At 42.9% G+C, this 21470-nt stretch overlaps 1 protein-coding gene across 1 annotated transcript in view; it reads right to left on the bottom strand.

Moving 5' to 3' along the window:
* Positions 1–21470, bottom strand: part of prdm5 (PR domain containing 5) — a 63502-nt gene that overhangs the window by 3869 nt on the left and 38163 nt on the right. Inside the window, exons 13-14 of the mRNA XM_024418410.2 lie at positions 21293–21386; positions 6662–6747 (exon numbers count right to left, since the gene is read on the bottom strand). Coding sequence (XP_024274178.2) covers positions 6662–6747; positions 21293–21386 — 180 coding nt within the window. The remainder of the gene's footprint in view (positions 1–6661; positions 6748–21292; positions 21387–21470) is intronic.

The raw sequence follows: 21470 nt of genomic DNA on the forward strand, positions 1-21470 counted from the left end.
TATGAAATGAGAGATTGTACAGCCCCTGCAGTAGGGAGGAAATGGCAAGCGTATGGGGCCATAAGGAACACATGGATCCCTCTAAAGCGTAAGAAAACACGGCACAGAAAAGCCCTTTGAACATGTACCAGTGCGCCGGCTCACTGGGGCTGTAGAATATCACCCTCTTCTCCACACCTCATCAGTTTACCAAAGAACATTTCCTCTGTGCCTTTCAGAGGCCTGTCTGGGTGTCACTCAAAAGCTCCTATCGCTCTGTGGGGGTGTGTGTTTTGTGTGTGTGTGCGTGATTTTCTGGGTGGACAGACACTCTGTGGCTCTTTTTGACAAAACTCACTGATAGCAAAGTCTCTACCCATTTAGTGCACAGTTGTCATGGGAACCGGGTGAATACAGGAAGTAAGGGTCCTGGGAAAAGAGCTATCATGTGGGCGGGACAAGGAGTGGCCAATGACACAGGATACAACCGGAGGTAAAGATCAGGTTCAATGCATATGTCTGTGAGTGTGTGTATATGAGTGAGTGTGTATGAGTGTGTGTGTGAGTGTGAGTGAGAAAGAAAACGAGAGACGCCTAACAGTGTGTGTGGGTGTGTGAGTAACTTGGGTGTGGAGACCAAACCAGAACATAAGTAACGGTTTGTGTATTGTAAACCGCCAGATAAACCTGCTAGTTTAATTGGTATCACTTTTCTAATAAAGCATCACTTTCACACTCAGGGGAAAACTTCCTCCTGAATGACATATAGAAAACCAAAAAAAGGTTCAAGTTCAGAGGTCAAGAAAACACACAGATGTATAGGGGTGATGTGGAGGACCCAGAATGCATCACTGTGACCCCAGTAACATCTGTATCTGCTCTTCGGCAGATGTTCACCCTTGTGACATTCAACCTGACCCTTTGATTGGCTCATTTCTGAATCTGTCCAGTCAGGAGCCAGCGGGGTTATGAATGGAGGGATAAAGCTCTGTTTATGTACTCTAAGAGATCCAGTAGGATCACTTTTCATATCAAACGTGGTCAATGGTCATCTCTAAACCAACATCCTCTGTAATCCAATACAAAATCAAACCCATATACCCCTAGGCACTTCTTATGGCTTTGAAAGAATTGGAGGTAATTAGCAATATGGTGATGCTTCCGCCTAGCCTACTAGAGGGCAAGGTGGAGCAACTGCCGTATTGCTAATACCCATCTAAACTGGTCCGTTCACTTAATGCTGTGATGAACCAATCAGAGACTGCTATATTGGACCAATAAGGACCAGCTATAACTGACAAATGAAAAAGTGTTACAGTAAAACCCGTTCAGAGGTTTCCAAACTGAAAACAGAGGAGCTTGGAAGATTCTGATGGAACTTCAGAACTCTGGGCCAAAGTCAAACAAAATCAAACAGGCACCCCCACAGAGGGAACCAGTGGAATTTTAATCAGTGTGTTTACAGTCAGATCACTCTTGTCACCATCAGAGAAACTTAAAGAGATTAATAAAAAATCTCTGACCAGGCAACATGTCAGACGCTTTATACGAATCACATGTGTTCTATTGTAGTTGCCGATGGTTTGCTATGTGGGATAAACACACAAATCTAAACAGATCCATCTCTAAACTATACATTAACACTGAGCTGGAGCTCCTTCAGCCAAATGGCATTTGTTCTGCTGAGGGGTGACTTCATCGTCCAGCTCTCTGCTGTGTGTCAGCTCAGCCCATATTTCACTACTGCAGTCACGGTGCTCTGAGCAAAGACAGAGCCGGGGACACACAAAGCCATGTCTCAATTCAAACATGAATGTTTCATCAAGTCCTCGCTAGAGAATAGGAGCTGATAGGAGTGTCCCTGTGCCGCCAGCTGCCTGTTTCCACTGTACTATTTTAGGTCAGAAGCTTTATACTGTACCTGCAGTCCAGGTTCATAGAGTGCAACGTACTGATGTGTGCTTGAGCAAACAGGAAATGTACTTGAAACATGTCAACAAAACCGACAGGGCATACTCGTATGAATTAACGATCATGTAAAAAGTCATAAATAAATACTTGTACATAAATATACAGTACCATGGCCACACACACACACACACACACACACACACACACACACACACACACACACACACACACACACACACCTACCTCATGGAAAGTGGTGATTAGGTGATTAGGTGGAGAACTTCAGTGGGTAGAGAAGTAGTGCGGAGGCACGGGCAGGAAATGACCTCATGAGAGAGCAGGGTGACCATGCTCTTCCTCTCCCCACCCTGAGCAGCTTGGTCCAAGCTCTGAGTCAGTGTACATTTACATGCTCATCGTATCAACACTAACGACACCTGTCATGTCCTCACAATGTACAGTCAGGAACCCAATCACAGTCTTTCAAACTGTGCTCAGTGTCTGCTGTGAGATTGCTATTACATGTGGATGTATTCTAGTCCACCATATACAGCTCTATGTAGTAATCATTATCCTCCCCAGACTTTAAAAAGAAATAACTGTGGGAGAAGCCTACGTGAGTGTCCTGGAATCTCCTCATGGAAAAAAAAGTCCTTCAGCTTTCATGTTTGCAAAGCGAGACACTGACTGGCAAGACAGGACTCCTCTCTATTCCTGGCTGCCTGGCAGAGGTGTGTGAACCTCTATTCCTGGGTGTTAGGTTCTACAGCTTGGCTGAGCATGGAGCAGATCAACTAAAGCGTAGCGCTGGAGATGGGTAGATAAGCATTTATGGACACCTGGGACTGGTACACCATATATACACAAAAGTATGTGGACATCCCTTCAAATGAGTGGAATTGGCTATTTCAGCCACACCCATTGCTGACAGGTGTATAAAATTGAGCGCACAGCCATGCAATCTCCATAGACAAACATTGGCAGTAGAGCTCAGTGACTTTCAACGTGGCACCGTCATAGGATGCCACCTTTCCAACAAGTCAGTTCGTCAAATGTCAACCCTGCTAAAGCTGCCCCGGTCAACTGTAAGTGCTGTTATTGTGAAGTGGAACAGTCTAGGAGCAACAACGGCTCAAGGGGGAAAGTGGTAAGCCACACAAGCTTACAGAACACGAAACACCCGAGTGCTGAAGTGCGTAGCGCATAAAAATAATCTGTCCTCGGTTGCAACACTCACTACCAAGTTTCAAACTGCGTCTGGAAGCAACGTCAGCACAAGGACTGTTCATCGGGAGCTTCATGAAATGGGTTTCCATGGCCGAGCAGCCGCACACAAGCCTAAGATCAACACATCAATGTCCAGCGTCGGCTGGAGTGGTGTAAAGCTTGCCGTCATTGGACTCTGGAGCAGTGAAAATGCGTTCTCTGGAGTGATGAATCACGCTTCACCATCTGGAAGCCTGACGGACTAATCTGTGTTTGGCCAATGCCAGGACAATGCAACCTGCCCGAATGCATAGTGCCAACAGTAAAGTTTGGTGGTGGAGGAATAACGGTCTGGGGCTGTTTTTCATGGTTCAGGCTCGGCCTCTTAGTTCTAGTGAAGGGAAATATTAACGCTACAGCATACAGCTGAAGACAGAAGTTTAAATACACCTTAGCCAAATACATTTAAACTCAGTTTTTCACAATCCCTGACATTTAATCCTAGCAAAAATTCCCTGTCTTAGGTCAGTTAGGATCACTTTATTTTAAGAATGTGAAATGTCAGAATAATAGTAGAGAGAATGATTAATTTCAGCTTTTATTTATTTCATCACATTCCCAGTGGGTCAGAAGTTTACATAGTGTACACTCTATTAGTATTTGGTAGTACTGCCTTTATATTGTTTAACTAGGGTCAAACGTTTCAGGTAGCCTTCCACAAGCTTCCCACAATAAGTTGGGTGAATTTTGTCACATTCCTCCTGACAGAGCTGGTGTAACAGAGTCAGATTTGTAGGGCTCCTTGCTCGCACACGCTTTTTCAGTTCTGCACATACATTTTCTATAGGATTGAGGTCAGGGCTTTGTGATGGCCAACCCAATACCTTGACTTTGTTGTCCTTAAGCAATTTTGCCACAACTTTGGAAGTATGCTTGGGGTCATTGAACATTTGGACAAACCATTTGCAACCAAGCTTTAACTTCCTGACCGATGTCTTGAGATGTTGCTTCAATATGTCCATATAATTGTCCTACCTCATGTTGCCATCTATTTTGTGAAGTGCACCAGTCCCTCCTGCAGCAAAGCACCCCCACAACATGATGCTGCCACCCCCGTGCTTCACGGTTGGGATGGTGTTCTTTGGCTTGCAAGCCTCCCACTTTTCCTCCAAACATAACAAGGGTCATTATGGTCAAACAGTTTTATTCGTTTTTCATCAGACCAGAGGACATTTCTCCAAAACGTACGATCTTTGTCCCCATGTGCAGTTGCAAACCGTAGTCTGGCTTTTTATGGCGGTCTTGGAGCAGTGGCTTCTTCCTTGCTGAGCGGCCTTTCAGGTTATGTCGATATTGGACTCGTTTTACTGTGGATATAGATGCTTTTGTACCGGTTTCCTCCAGCATCTTCACAAGATCCTTTGCTGTTGTTCTGGGATTCATTTGCACTTTTCACACCAAAGTACGTTAATCTCTAGGAGACAGAACACGTCTCCTTCCTGAGCGGTGTGGCAGCTGCGTGGTCCCATGGTGTTTATACTTGCGTACTATTGTTTGTACAGATGAATGTGGTACCTTCAGGCGTTTGGAAATTGCTCCCAAGGATGAACCAGACTTGTGGAGGTCTACAATTTTTATTCTGAGGTCTTGGCTGATTTCTTTTGATTTTCCCATGATGTCAAGCAAAGGGGCACTGAGTTTGAAGGTAGGTCTTGAAATACAGCCACAGGTACAACTCCAATTGACTCAAATGATGTCAATTAGCCTATCAGAAGCTTCTAAAGGCATGACATAATTTTCTAGAATTTTCCAAGCTGTTTAAAAGGCACAGTCAACTTAGTGTATGTAAACTTCTGACCCAGTGGAATTGTGATACAGTGACTTATACGTTATATAATCTGTCTGTAAACAATTGTTGGAAAAATTACTTGTGTCATGCACAAAGTAGATGTTCTAACCGACTTGCCAAAATGTTATTTTGTTAAAAAGAAATTTGTGGAGTGGTTGAAAAGGAGTTTTAATGACTCTAACCAAAGTGTTTGTAAGCTTCCGACTTCAACTGTACATTCAAGACGATTCTGTGCTTCCAAATCTGTGGTCAATGCCTGACCTCACTAATGCTCTTGTGGCTGAATGGAAGCAAGTCCTCACAGCAATGTTCCAACATCTCGTGGAAATCCTTTCCAGAAGAGCGGAGGCTGTTATAGCAGCAAATGGTTGACCAACTCCATATTAATGCCCATGATTTTGGAATGAGATGTTTGACAAGCAGGTGTCTGCACACTTTAGGTCATGTAGTGTATCGTAGACACACACAATTGCAAATATAAACACAGTAGCATGTGTAGATGTTCCTACATAAAAACAGAAAAGTATGCTTAAGGATATTTCATGTGACTTATGGAATACACCATAAGTCATGTCATAGTAAGAAGTTATTTCCTAGCTCATTTGGTGGTTAAAAACATCCGGCAGCAAAAACAGCTCTCAACGAAAACAGATCCAGAATGTTACTGTTATTCCTTGGTAGGGTTGGGAATTGCCAGGGACCTCACAATACGATATTATCATGATTCGATATGTATTGTGATTCGATTAGGGCTGTCACTTACCCCTCAAAAAAATATTAGTCAATCAAGTCAATTTTTCTTTCAACCAATCAATTGGTCAAAATGTTTAAATATCTATTTTTCCATATATAGACACACCCTATGTGTTTTTATAAAATCAACTATACGTACTAAACTTGTCTGATGTTTTAAGCACGCTGTTTGATTAAATAACTAAGACACACAAATGACTCAAGAGGGAGCCAGAGATCAAGATAGCCTAACCAGAAAAAATATATATTCCCGACCCCCCTCCTCCCGCTGCTGCTGGCCTTCACAGATTTTGCCATTACACTCCTGAAGTTGCTGGTAATAGGCTACACCAGCTTTGTAGGTTACACCAATATATCTTACCATTTCTATCGACCAGTCAACTAAATGGGGTCAGCCCTAGATTCTATACTGCAATTTTGTTGCGATTTGATGTTCCAAACATATTGCTCACAATGTCTACTACAGAGAGACAAGAGAGAGCAATGAATAAACGAGTTTTGATCAGTCATTAAATAAAAGCGCTGAAAACATGTTGGCTCACTATTTAAAAAGAAGATGGAGAACAAGCTATAGAATGAAAAATATCAGAGTGTTGGTTCAGGTACAACCGAATAGCGCTAGATAACTACCTGCAGTAGCAAAAAAGAAACTGGGGACTTGGGAGTCAAATATTGATATGATATTGTACAAACCTGATATTGTGATATGTAACTGTATACATTTCCATCACCATCATTATTCCTTGGCTTTCATGACTGGTTTTTACACTCAAATACATACAGAGACATACATGTGTGAATACACACACGCGTAGGGGTGTGAGGATGGAAAGAGGAGGAGAAGGAGGTAAAGGGGAATCTAACCAATTCCATGTGGCAGAGAAACACCAACACCTCAAACTGTTCCTGGAACAAAGAGAGGAGAGAGTGTGTGGTAGAAGTGGGTGTGGAAAAGAGACTTACCCGAGTGTGTGTGCGAATGTGCATCTTCAGTCCATCATTCTTGCTGAATGCTTTGTCACAGTAAGGACACTGGTATGGCCGCTCACCTAGAGAGAAGCATCAACAGAAGGATCGACACACATCGGCGAGAAGGAAACATCAAAATCAATAGAGAGGATTACAAATACAGTGTGCAGATGCTCTTAAGTAGTTTAGATAAGCGCACATTTGTCTACACACTAGGCAGTATGCAAAAAACTCTTTGAAACACAAAATACTACACAATGATCAAACACTAGACATATATACACACACATCCACCCAAAACTACTATGACCACGGTAATCTTCAAACAGAGCAGATCTAAGCTCAGAGGAATTGGAGGCATGAAAAAAATGTAGGGGGAAAATCCAAATTTTTGCGCTGCGGCTGGCCACATGCAGACCCTGATCAAAGTTATCTGTTTCCTGCCGGCCGGGCCTCCAGCTCTGATGCAGTGCCGCAGAGAGACGGGAGGGGAGATCTTCATGTTTATGCCACCCCTGCCCCTAAACTAGAGCTGCTGGCGCTGCCATGCACCGATGCACTACACTGCACTCTGACACTGATGGGGGCCACAAAAAATCTGAACTCATCATGAGGGCCACAGTGGCTCATGGGTCTGCGTACCCACATCCATACCCACATGCAGTCAGAGCCAGTCCTAGCCTTTTGGGGGCCCTTGCGAGCAAAACATTTGAACAGCCCCCTTCTTGATAGCAAAGAAAAACAAGTTTTATATACTTCATTTCCTGCAATTCTACACATTTTGCCATGGGGCGTAGACAGTGCTTAATTTGAGCCGGATCCTGTCGGAACAGGATCTGGCACCTCTCAGTTTTGGACTGTTTCCTTCCAGGAACCCATTTGCCAGGATCTGGTACCCCTCATGGCATAATTCTTTTTTTCACTGTTTGCAATGTAAAAAATGTAATAAAAGCAATCAGGGTTAATTCGAGTTGCCTCCTCTGTAATTCCCCTTCCCCCTAAAAAACATTGTGAAAACGTGCCTGATAAGAAATGATTTGAGTTTGTCCGGCCCAGGTTTTTGGATTGCACAACATTGTAGCCTATAGACAAATGCATGTCCATTGCTGTGGGGAGAGAGAGAAGCATGCCTGTATCTCTCACAGAACTAGAATGCCATTTACTTTCTATGATCGCTCTCCCTCTCTCTGCTCTGATAGACATTAGCCTGCAACTCATCTCTCCAGCGTTGTACTTATGTACTCATAGCCACGGGAAGGGTTCTGGAGGTTCTGGCAGCAGCCCTGATGAATTGAAATACATTTGCCAAGAAGTTATAGAATTACTGCTGTCTGTTCAGAAAGAAATGCAATAATTCAGAAGACTACACCTGAAGTAGGCCTATAATTTAGTCACAGAAGATCAATAGCTTATTTTAAATTTTTTTTAAATGTGTCTAGCTGTGGATTGTGTGTAGCCCAATAACAGGCCATGCCTACAGTTGGGAACATGTGGCAAATCTGTCAGTGAATAGCATGCAGCCAAAACAGGGCTTTCGCAATATTGCAAATACAATCGTGGGAAAACACAGATTGGAAAGCAAATGGCTCCTGCTGAAAAGAGAAGACTAATCTGCCTTTAGGCTACCAAATATGTTACCAACTTCCAAATAGGCTTATTGAGCAAACAGCATTGTTTTGCAAAGGAAAACAAGAGAGAGGCTTTTGACACAAGGGCATCAGCCATTGCTGATGAGTGAGCTGCGCATCATTGGATGATTCAGTTAAACTGGAAAGCTTTTTTAGGACTATAATTTCCTCCTCATATTGTACAATATGTGTGTCTCCACACACCTCGGCCTTGGCTATTGATGGATTCAAGACGTTTTTAATGATCTCAGTTTCAGTGTCAAAGTGGCCTGTCATTTCAATACATTTTTCGGCATTGAAAAAGATTCTGCCAAAGTCTGCAGTCATGTAAAATGATGTATAAATACATAATAAAGGTCTTCCCGGACCCTAGGCTACAAACTTTTTGTTCCGGCACCTGCCAATTTACAAATGAAGCACTGGGCATAGAAAATATGTTGCAGTATTAACTAATTTCATACAATTGTACTCATTTTGCCATGGGGAAGAGAGAAATGTTTGCAGTTTTTAATAGGATATCTGAGTGAGAATGACTAACAAAATCAAAGGGGTCCCGCAGTTGGTCATTTGACCATGATTACAAGTTTAGATAGGTGGCTAGACTAATTTACCAATCTAAACAATGTTAGGTGACATGAGTGAGTGAATGTCAGTAAGTGACATAAGAGAAAAACTGCTGATGCACAGCCAAATATTTTAATTGCATCTTGTGTATTCATTCTACTATTCTAACTTTCAATAGTAAGTTGGTCCGTGGACCTGTGCTGAGCATAAATCTGGTTCTTCTCAAGGCCCTTTTCTCCCTCTAGCCATGCTGCCTCTGGTTGTGCTCTGATGCTTTTCTATGCAGGGAAACCCTTCTCCAGGCTGTAGGTCCTCACAGGAACTACAATTATGAAGGGATTCTATGGTTGTTAGGTTCGGGTAGAGGTTATTATGATGTAGATGTGTTCTGAGAAGATCCTCACTGGGCAATGATGAAGAAAAGCAAACAGAACTCCCACAAACCTTCTCAGAATCAGATAAAGTCAAATATCCTTTTATCCAGCGTTTCCCAAACTTGGACCTCGGGACCCCAAAGGGTGCACGGTTTGGTTTTTGCCCTAACACTACACAGCTGATTCAAATTATCAGCTGTGTAGTGCTAGGGTGAAAAACTAAACGTGCACCCCTTGGGGTCTCGAGGACCGAGTTTAGAAAACCCTGCTTTTAATCTTATTCGAATCAAATAAAATGGTACACACTCACAAATCTGCCTATAGTTTTATGTGAGGAAATAATGATTGATTATTTGTCACACTAATCCATGTGTTCTTTCTAGTGAGAGAAAAGGCCTCACAATCAGTAGTACCGCTTGTCTCATGAAAATACATAGCTCCAAAGTAAGAACACATAGTCAGGCTGGCCCGGCTGAGCTGAGCCCGGGCCCAGTGGATCAAAGACAGGCCAGCCTAACTCCCAGAGATCCTATCTGAGCACGCTCTGTACGATGGCAAAGAGGATGTGACAGGCTGTCAGTCAAACAGCCAGCAGACACGTGGATCTATTTACCCCAGAGCTGATCCGCAGCCCAGATAGCACAACCAGCACTGATTACCAACCTATATATGGAATATGAGGTAACTCATATAACCGCAGTGAAAATACCCCTTCCAAAGGAAAATACAGTGCAATACTTGTAAGGTAGTATTTTGGGGTTCCACCATGGTTACAGTGTCTTCAGAAAGTATTAAGTAAAGCCTGAATTCAAAATCTACACACAATACATCAGAATGACAAAGTGAAAACATGTTTTAACAAATGTTCAAACATTTACTGAAAATGAAACACAGAAATATTTAATTCACGTAAGTGTTCACAATCCTGAGTCAATACTTTGTTAAAGCACCTTTGGCAGCAATTACAGCTGTGAGTCTTTCTGGGTAAGTCTCTAAGAGATTTCCACACCTGGAGTGAGTAACATTTGCCCATTATTCTTTTCAAAATTCTTGAAGCTCTGTCAAATTGGTTGTTAATCATTGCTAGACAAACATTTTCAGGTCTTGCCATAGATTTTCAAGTAGATTTAAGTCGAAACTGTACCTCGGCTATTCAGGAACATTCACTATCTTCTTGGTAAACAACTCCAGCGTAGATTTGGTCTTGTTATTTTCCTGCTGAAAGGTGAATTAATCTCCCAGTGTCTGGTGGAAAGCAGACTGAACCAGGTTTTTCTCTAGGATGTTGTCTGTGCTTAGCTCCATTCTGTTTCTTGTTTTATCTTATGAAAAACTCCCCAGTCCTTAATGATTACAAGCATACCCATAACATGATGCAGCCACCACTATGCTTAAAAATTCAGAGAGGGTACAACTGTAGTAATGTGTTGTATTTGCCCCAAACCTAACATTTTGCATTCAGGACATTGCTCTGCCACATTTTCTGCAGTGTTACTTTAGTGGCTCGATGCAAACAGGATGCATGTTTTAGAATATTTTTTCTATTCTGTACAGGCTTCATCCTTTTCACTCTGTCAATTAGGTTAGTATTGTGGAGTAACCACAATGTTGTTGATCCATCCTCAGTTTTCTCCTATCACAGCCATTAAACTCTGTAACTGATTTAAAGTTACCATTGGCCTCATGGTGAAATCCCTGAGAGGTTTCCTTCCTCTCCGGCAACTGTGTTAGGAAGGACGCCTGTATTTTTGTAGTGACTGGGTGTATTGATACACCATCCAAAGTGTAATTCATAACTTCACCATGCTCAAAGGGATATTCAATGTCTGCCTTTTAAAAATCCATTTAACAATAGATGTCCTTCTTTGCGAGGCATTGGAAAACCTTCCTGATCTTTGTGGTTGAATCTGTGTTTGATATGCACTGCTAGACTGAGGGACCTTACAGATAATTGTATGCGTGGGGTACAGAGATGTGGTAGTCATTCAAAAATCATGTCAATCACCATTATTCATACAGAGTAATTCCATGCACCTTATTATGCGACTTGTTAAGTAAATGTTTACTCCTGAACTTATTTAGGCTTGCCATAACAAAGGGGTTGAAAACGTATTGACATTTCAGCTTTTCATCTTTAATTCATTTGTAAAAATGTCAAAAAACATACTTCCACATTGACATTATGGTGTATTGTGTGTAGGCCAGAGACCAAAAAAATCTAAATTCAGGCTGTAACGCAACAAAATGAAGAAAAAGTCAAGGGGTGTGAACGCTTTCTGAAGGCACTGTATTTTACTGCTTCTGAACAACTGAAGTCAGGAGAATGAAATTCCTTTCACAGAGAATCACAGTAAATTATAGTTAACTAGACCACAACAGTCACAACCAGGTAACACCAATGTATGAAACTAAAGACAAGACTATTTTGGCTCATTTCTGGGTTAATAGAATCAGGGTATTTTGGACAAAATTAGTCCCCTCAGAATAAGAGCTGTTCCTGCCAGTGTAAATAGAACAGTTCCAGGGGGAGAAGTGAGACAGCAAAATGGTAACTTAATAAAACACTGCCTTAAGAGATACTGATGACTGTGTGTGTGTGTGTGTGTGTGTGTGTGTGTGTGTGTGTGTGTGTCCTTGTGGGTACCACAATCTAATTCCTCCTACACTTTGTTGTAGTCTAATACCTCTTCACTGACTCAAATTTTAAGAGGAAAAAGCGAGAGTTTTTTAATTAGATAGAGGAGGAATTGATGGAGGAGATGTTTTGCTCCTGTATGTAATAAGGTTAATAAGACGAGTGTCCCGGGGAGACAGGGAGTTAACATGCAGAGATGCCTATTCAATCAGAGGAACCACAACCACCCAGAGAGAGAGAGAACATCAGCAGAGAAATAATCACCCATAATAAACATTTAGCTCTGTTTGGGGCTAATTCCCCACTGACACAAACTCAACTCAAATCCATCATGTACTGTATGGGATTATGTGGTTTTAGGTTAAACACTACATTATTGTAGGGCATTGTCTATTACCAGACTTTTTTGAGAGTGGAACAGTCAGCGAGGGTGCATCCTTTACAGATTCACTCATTTTCAGGGGAGGAAAAAACATTTCCAATCTGTTTAAGTCCTCTCTAACTCAAGGATGGGATTCTATTGATTTGTTTTCAATTGTGTCTGACCATTTCTTCCAACCCAGTACATTTTTGCCAGTCAAAGTTAGGCTAGCCATCACTTTGCTGTCCTCATAAACCAGCAGTAGCCACAAGGGAGCTAACCAGGACCAGGGAGGGACAGAGCAGTACTGTCCTGTTTCATCCATCCAACACATAGCTTGTAAAGGGATAACAACAGGCCTCGTACAGTACAGAATGATCACGCATTCAGAAACGTGCAGAGACGGCAGCTCAAAACCCCAAACCCCAAAAATCCTTCTGCTCAATTTCAGTCTCTAGAAGGCCTTTGTTGACAAACAGGAAAATCTGAATCCCAGATGTGCATAGAGGCAGAGGAGAGAGAATCTGTCTGTTATGTAGCATGCCAGGGTATCAGGTTAAGGCCTGGGAGAAGGCATTAGTGTGTTTTAATATGGTCGGCACAGTGTGCTCTGCTCTGTGGCTTAGAGCGCATCCCTCTGGGTAAGAGCAAAGGACGAGGCTGATATACTGATACACTGTACAGACACCCACACCCTGCAAATAGAGAGCTCGGGCAGTAGTCCTCACCATTGTAGCAGCAATACAATGTGCTCGCTACAATCAAACGTACATGTTCAGTAACATTATGCTTCATCCACAGCTGACTGACACACAACCCCAACTCTTTGGCACCGCTCACATCAAACCAGACCAGCTCTCTCTAACACACGCCTGACACCAGAATAGTCTGAAAAGGTCAGCTCAATCCTTTACAGGATACAAACATGGGCCAGAAATAGCAATCATTTCAGGAATCATTTCCTTGAGCTGGTATGGTTCATATGAGAGGCGCTATCAACTTTCAGTTGAACACTACCGTAATTGGAAACCATCCACTTATTATCTAGATTGAGTGAGATGGTTTGTGGATTGTGTGAGGAGGCTGGGCTTTGTGTGGTGGAGATGGTAACTGATTTAGCATGTGCTGAAATGGGACACCATCTCCCTTTGACCCTGAGTCTTCCTGCCACCCTCCCCCCCACTGTGCTCCTCACACCCCTTGTCTGCTAATCGATCCGTTTGGCACCTCTGACAGTGTGCCTGTGTGTGTGCTTGTGTGTGTGTGAGTGTCTGGTAAACAGATGGTCTTGCTCGTCGCATGCCTGCCACACAGCATTCGTGTTACGGAGAACGCTTTGTAGCTCCAGGCCCTGGTCTGAAAGACATTAGCGCTGTCCATCAGAAATTAATTCCTGGCTTCCTCCAGTCCAGCCAGACATTGGCCCTCCTCGGCCCCTCTCGCTCTCTGCATGCCGACAGGGGCCACTGTGGTAATGTGATATCGATCCATTTGAGCCGATAAGCGATTTGACTTTGATCAGCCCCAGAAATGCCCAACAACTTTACACTTGACCTTTCTATTATGACCTGGGCCTCCAAAGATTGATTTACTTCCTCAAACGGTTCTCTTAAAACTGGCCGATGTGAGACAACCTGTATCAGAGAACTTCACACCCTGCCCTCTATCTACCACACACCCAATAATGACCCACACTTTTGAAACAACCCTCACCACACACCTTGTTCAGTGGAAACTACCCCTCAGTAGGGGGGAGGAGAAGAGGAGGAGAGGGTTGTACTAGGCATGGGCGGTATCCAGATTTTCAAACCATCATACCGTTCTTCTGCCACCCCGGGATTTACATTATTACCGGCATAGCACACAAGGTAAAAGTAATAGCGAAATCTCATGGATGCTTTTAGCTAAATGCTAACGAGCACAAACAAACAAATTGCAAAGACAGGAAAATCCAGCTCCTAACGTTAACTAGTAGCTAGTATAGCTACTAGCTAAGTGGTCTGTCAGTGTTCCCAGAGGTCTGCCAGATGTACATTTGGATTGCATCTGAATCCCGTTGTGCCCGGAGAGACTACTGCATACTTAACAACTGTGAAGACACTGGTCTCCAGCAGAGTACATGTCCCTTAGAATTACCGATCGTCTTCAGTCCATTAGACACACCACTACTCAGTCTTTTCTGGCCGTTTTCGAGGGAAACTAAAGACATCTGCTTCACTGTCTTTATAATGACATGCAGTACAATATCTTTACACATATCATGCAGAGTGATGGGTCAAAGGTGGAATGACTCAACCGTTTTACTCAACTCATGTCTTACATGGAGGACACAGGGTTTTTAAACCAAACTGCCAATTTATCTCGATTTCAATGACGCCTGTTTGAACAATAACTGCAAAGTTCACTGTTTTACTGTACGTAATATGAGCCAGTCATACATTAGGAACCCTAAATGTTACATTTCCATAAACTGAATCAAAATATCACATAAAGAACTTCTCTGTTTAGAGACACTAAATAGTTGAACTGGGTGATTCTATAATAGTGACAATTTGTGAGCGACAAACTATGACATGTGCTATGATGTCAGTGACACTCAGTGGGCACTGGGTTCTGTGAACACTTCCTTGGGCGTAAGCACCTTGGTCAACCCCAGGACTGTCATACATCATCACTGCACACTGTAGAAAACTGTCACACTGACCTATGATCTATTTATGGTCATTTGCATTTACACCAGTCTCAACATTAATCATCAAATAAGGGATGGACTCTCTGGAAGAGTCATACTCTCTGGAATCACCTGCTAATGAGAATATGAGGGAGTCAGTCATCACGGAAAATCGCTGTGAGGAAAAACCTTACAAAGCATCCTGTGTGATTAGTGTTTACCAGGTAAATAAGTGAAGCTGTGCTGTTCCTGTGTGGGGACAATGTAAAAACAAACAATACCAGGCGTTTAACTTTGTACCATCCAGAGAGACTGTCGACACACGGGCCTTTAACCTCAGCTAGTTTCCGTCCTGCTCAGGTTACACTGACTTCAATACAAAACCTAGGAGGCTTGTGGTTCTCACCTCCTTCCATAGACTTACACAGTAATTATGACAACTTCCGGAGGACGTCCTTCAACATGTCAGAGCTCTTATAGCATGAACTGACATGTTGTCCACCCAATCAAATGATCAGAAAATTAATCTAGTACTGAAAGCATAAGCTACAGCTAGGTATCACTGCAGTGCATAAAATGTGATGAGAAGTTGACTCAAAGAGAGACAATTTTTTAACAGTTTTGAACAAATTAATTTCTTCAAAAATGAAGGAGAAGCGAGAGATGGAGAAAGCTAGCTGTATTTCATAGTTGTTGTTTTTTTAAACTTTGACATACTTAGTAAGGGAATGCAGCTAGCTTGTTAAGCCTACTCAAACACTTGGCTCAAACAGAGAGGGATGCTATGTTGGCTAGCTGGCTATCCAACACTGGAACTCTTCCAAGTCAAGGTAAGCGTTTGGTTTTATAGATGTATTGCCAACGGGGCCCGCCGGTGCAACTGCTAAATGCCTTTGTGACTGTACTGCATGATTGTAGCGGGTTTATTAATGCATTAGTTCTAGTAGCTATGTTGGCTATGACATTATATGGTGACAATGATGAAGGCTGTGTGTAGCGGTTAGCGGTTATGATATGAAGGTTTGGCTTGGAAAGGTTTTTTCGCCTGGTCTCAGACAACTGATGTATTGTGCACTGAATTCCACAAGTGAAGGGAAAAGATGAGGAGAGTACATAGATGCAAGAAGAAATTCTACAACGATCATTCTGTATTGTATGCATGTGTCTGCTATGAAAGTGAACTGTATTTGCGTGAGATCAGGGGTGTATTCATTCCGACGATTCTGCATATAGTCTTTTCCTAAACAGAAGCACACGGAACAAAAACGGGGATAGAAATACCTAAATTTGTCCAATAGACACTCTCGTTGTCAACTGTTGTGACTAATAATTACACCCTAGATCAGCTAGATGCAGGCAAGAGTGTGCACGGCGGTATTGAATGTGTCAATGTTTGTCACCTTGATTACTCAAATTTCTCTCGACCTGTGCACCTACGTAGTAAACTTTCATTCATAGGCTAGGTTGTAGCAACCTCGTGATGGGTACAGGGAAAATTTGAGTATCATGTAGTAGCCTAAACCTATCGCTGTTACATTGAACTGGGTGAATGGAATATGAATGACAGTCATCCAATATGTTATAATAGAAATAAGGCCATGCTCATGAAAAACAAATTGCGTCCTCCCTCATCTTAAATGGCACCGACCGCCACTGGACTCTACCCCAATTAAAATACCCCCACCACTGATTCAGTTCATACAGAATCCTTTGTAAGCCCATACTAAGCATCCAATGTATATTCAATGTATTATGCTACACTAACTAACACTTCAAATTACTCTGGAAAGAACTGTATGCCCAACCAATTACTCATCAATGTGAGAGAACAAAATGAGCATTGTCAAGGTTTTTTATGGGAACTACTCACACTTTTCCTCAATCTTATTTTTCTTTACTCAAGAAACAACAAAAGCTTGGGCGAGTGAGTTCTGGGCTATAGAATGAGAGGACAGATTTACAGCCAGTCAGGGTCAAGGGTCATCCTGCTGGATGCTTTCTTTGGAGTGGTCTTTTCTCTCCTTCCTCCTTTCTTTCTTTGAGGTGTCCCCTCTGCTCCCACCCTTCCCCCTGCATTCCCCCATGGCCCGCTCTTTTGTTTAGATATAAATACAAACCAGACTCAGCCATGTCCCACACTGCCACACACACAAGCACATACAGTGCACTTGGAAAGTATTAATTTCCACATTTTGTTACGTTATAGCCTTATTCTAAAATTGATTCAATTGTTTTATAACACTCATCAATCTACACACAATATCCCACAATGACAAAGCGACAACTTTTTTTTAGATTTTTTGCTAATCAAAAAAAACGAACTGAAATACCTTATTTACATAAGTATTCAGACCTTTTGCTATGAGACTCGAAATTGACCTCAGGTGCATCCTGTTTCAATTGATCATCCCTGAGATGTTTCCACAACATGATTGGAGTCCACCTGTGGTAAATTCAATTGATTTGACATGATTTGGAAAGGCACACACCTGTCTATATAAAAACTAAACTGTCCGCTCAGCCAAACTGAGCAATCAGGGGAAAGGACCTTGGCCAGGAAGTTGACCAAGAACCCGATGATCACTGACAAAGTGCTAGAGTTCCTCTGTGGAGATGGGAGAACCTTCCAGAAGGACAACCATCTCTGCAGCACTCCACCAATCAGGCCTTTATGGTACAGTGGCCAGATGGAAGCCACTCCTCAATAAAAGGCACATGAAAGGCACCTAAAGTCTCTCCAAACATGAGAAACAAGATTCTCTGGTCTGATGAAACCAAGATTGAACACTTTGGCCTAAATGCCAAGCGTCACGTCTGTAGAAAACCTGGCACCATCCCTATGGTGAAGCATGGTGGTGGCAGCATCATGCTGTGGGGATTTATTTCAGCAGCAGCGACTGGGAGACTAGTCAGGATCGAGAGAAAGATGAATAGAGCAAAGTACAGAGAGGTCCTTGATGAAAACCTGCTCCAGAGCGCTCAGGACCTCAGACTGGGGTGAAGGTTCACCTTCTACCAGGACAATGACCTTAAGCACACAGCCAAGACAATGCAGGAGTGGCTTCGGGACAAGTCTCTGAATGTCCTTGAGTGGCCCAGCCAGAACCTGGACTTGAGCATTTCTGGAGAGACCTGAAAATAGCTGTGCAGCAACTCTCCCCATCCAACCTGACAGAGCTTGAGAGGATGGGAGGAATGGGAGACACTCCCCTAATACAGGTGTGTCAAGCTTGTAGCATCATACCCAAGAAGACTCGAGGCTGTAATCGCTGCCAAAGGTGCTTCAACAAAGTACTGAGTCTGAATACTTATGTAAATGTGACATTTCCGTTTTTTATTTCTAAAAAACTGTTTTTACTTTGTCATTATGAGGTATTGTGTGTAGATGGATGAGGAAAAGGTCAAGGAGTCTGAATACTTTCTCAAAGGCACTGTACATGTGTATGCACTTTTGCAGACACCCCCCCACACTCTTTATTTTATGCTTTTGGAAACTAGAGTTTGAGTTGATCTGAGCTGGCAATAAAATGGTGTTAGACTAAGTCCTTAACAAAATAGGTATGAATAGGTATTATTCTTTGTCCCGAAAGCTCTAGGCGACCAGTTTTGATAGCCTTTAGCCGTACCCTCATCCTACTCCTCCTCGGGTGATGAGGAGATAAACCCAGGACCTGCGTGTCCCCAGGCACCCTCATTTGTTGACTTCTGTGATTGAAAAAGCCTTGGTTTCATGCACGTCAACATCAGAAGCCTCCTCCCTAAGTTTGTTTTACTCACTGCTTAAGCACACTCCGCCAACCCTGATGTCCTTGCTGTGTCTGATTCGTGGCTTAGTAAGGCCACCAACAATTCTGAGATTTCCATCCCCAACTACAACATTTTCCATCAAGATAGAACTGCCAAAGGGGGAGGAGTTGCAATCTATTGCAGAGATAGCCTGCAAAGTTCTGTCCTACTTTCCAGGTCTATACCCAAACAGTTTGAACTTCAAATTTTAAAAATTAACCTCTCCAGAAACAAGTCTCTCACTGTTGCCGCCTGCTATAGACCCCCCTCCGCTCCCAGCTGTGCCCTGGGCACCATTTGTGAATTGATCGCCCCCCTTATCGGCAGACTCAATAGCCTTGGTTTTTCTAATGACTGCCGCGCCTGGTTCACCAACTACTTTGCAGACAGAGTTCAGTGTGTCTAATCGGAGGGCATGATTGTCCGGACCTCTGGCAGTCTCTATGGGGCAACCACAGGGTTAAATTCTCAGGCAGACTCTTTTCTCTGTATATATCAATGATGTTGCTGCGAGCAATTCCCTGATCCACCTCTACGCAGGCGACACCATTCTGTATACTTCTGGCCCTTCCTTGGACACTGTGCTAACTAACCTCCAAACGAGCTTCAATGCCATAAAACACTCCTTCCGTGGCCTCCAACTGCTCTTAAACACTAGTGAAACTAAATGCATGCTTTTCAACCGTTCGCTGCCCGCACCCGCCCGCCCGACTAGCATCACCACCCTGGACGGTTCCGACCTAGAATATGTGGACAACTATAAATACCTAGGTGTCTGGCTAGACTGTAAACTCTCCTTCCAGACTCATATTAAACATCTCCAATCCAAAATCAAATCTAGAAATCTACTTTCTATTTCGCAAAACAAAGCCTCTTTCACTCACGCCGCCAAACTTACCCTAGTAAAACTGACTATCCTACCAATCCTCGACTTCGGCGATGTCATCTACAAAATAGCTTCCAATACTCTACTCAGCAAACTGGATGCAGTCTATCACAGTGCCATCCGTTTTGTTACCAAATCACCTTATACCACTCACCACTGTGACCTGTATGCTCTAGTTGGCTGGCCCTCACTACATATTCGTCGCCAGACCCACCTGCCCCAGGTCATCTATAAGTCTATGCTAGGTAAAGCTCCACCTTATCTCAGTTCACTGGTCACGATAACAACACCCACCCGTAGCACACGTTCCAGTAGGTATATTTCACTGATCATCCCCAAAGCCAACACCTCATTTGGCTGCCTTTCCTTCCAGTTCTCTGCTGACAGTGACTGGAATGAATTGCAAAAATCGCTGAAGTTGGAGACTTATTTCCCTCACCAACTTTAAACATCAACTATCTGAGCAGCTAACCAATCGCTGCAGCTGTACATAGTCCATCTGTAAATAGCCCACCCAATCTACCTACCTCATCCCCATACTGTTTTTATTTTATTTACTTTTCTGCTCTTTTGCACACCAGTATCTCTACTAGAACATCATCATCTGCTCATTTATCACTCCAGTGTTAATCTGCTAAATAGCAATTATTCGCTCCTATGGCCTATTTATTGCCTAACTCCTCATGCCTTTTGCACACACTGTATATAGACTTTCTTTTTTCTACTGTGTCATTGACTTGTTTATTGTGTTATTGGCTTGTTTATTGTTTACTCCATGTGTAACTCCGTATTGTTGTCTGTGTCACACTGCTTTGCTTTATCTTAGCCAGGTCGCAGTTGCAAATGAGAACTTGTTCTCAACTAGCCTACCTGGTTAAATAAAGGTGAAATAGAAAATAAAAAGATTAGGCTAATAAATATATGAGCAAGCTCATTAAAACTGTCAAAAGGCATTTTGATTGCTTAATCATAGTCTAGAGCCCTGATTAGGTAGCTATGATTGGAAGATGAGACATAGTTAATTAAATGGGATGGTGGTCAGTGATAGCAGTGATGGTTGTGATAGTGATAGATGCCCTAGTGAGGATGTGATAGTACTGATTGTGTGCTTTGGATCTCAATGGCAGAAAAGCCTGGTTAAAATCGTTAGTACTAAAGCTGCAAACACATTCCCGAGATGAAGGGAATTGGGAAAGAAAACAACCATTGTTTGTTGGGAGCTACTTAGTTTGAGATGATTTCAGCTGATGTATCTGTGGCATGAAAACAAGATGAGTGGACTGGAGTGAGGATTCAATCTCAAATACAGGGAGGGCAAGAGGAGGATAGGGAGAGAGCAGGAAATATAGGTAGGGGAGAGTCTCTAAGTGGGAGAAAGACAAGAGCCAAACAGACAAGTAGATGTAGAGAAACAGAAAGAAAAGGAGGGAGGGAGAAGGGGGTAGATGGAGTGTGTGCAACTGTGCCAGGTTTCTGCGCTAGTCTGTTGGTAAGGAAACAGACTGGAATGTGTGGCTCTCCAGTTAAAGGCAATTTAATGAACATCCACTTTGGGATACTGTTACCACTGGGATCTGGGGGAGCAGACTGGCCTTGTGTGGATCTGGTAGACTGGATTGGTGTTTATCTTACACCGTTTTATGTGACGTTCAATGACAGTTGATGAATTTAACTAAACAATGATGATAATATATTGTCTTATTATGGCAGGGCCACTGACCTGTATGGCTGCGGATGTGGACCCTCAAAGTGCCGTTGCTGGCGAACTTCTGTCCGCAGTATGGGCAGATCTTCTCCTTTTCCCCTGTGTGCGTCTGGTACGGCAAAGATCAGAAAACATATTGTCGGTATTTAGGAAAGACAATTGTAACATTCAGTGGTACATCTTTCCCTCGTTA

The sequence above is a fragment of the Oncorhynchus tshawytscha genome, linkage group LG01 (genome assembly GCF_018296145.1).
Source record: "Oncorhynchus tshawytscha isolate Ot180627B linkage group LG01, Otsh_v2.0, whole genome shotgun sequence".
NCBI classification, from domain to species: Eukaryota; Metazoa; Chordata; class Actinopteri; order Salmoniformes; family Salmonidae; genus Oncorhynchus; species Oncorhynchus tshawytscha.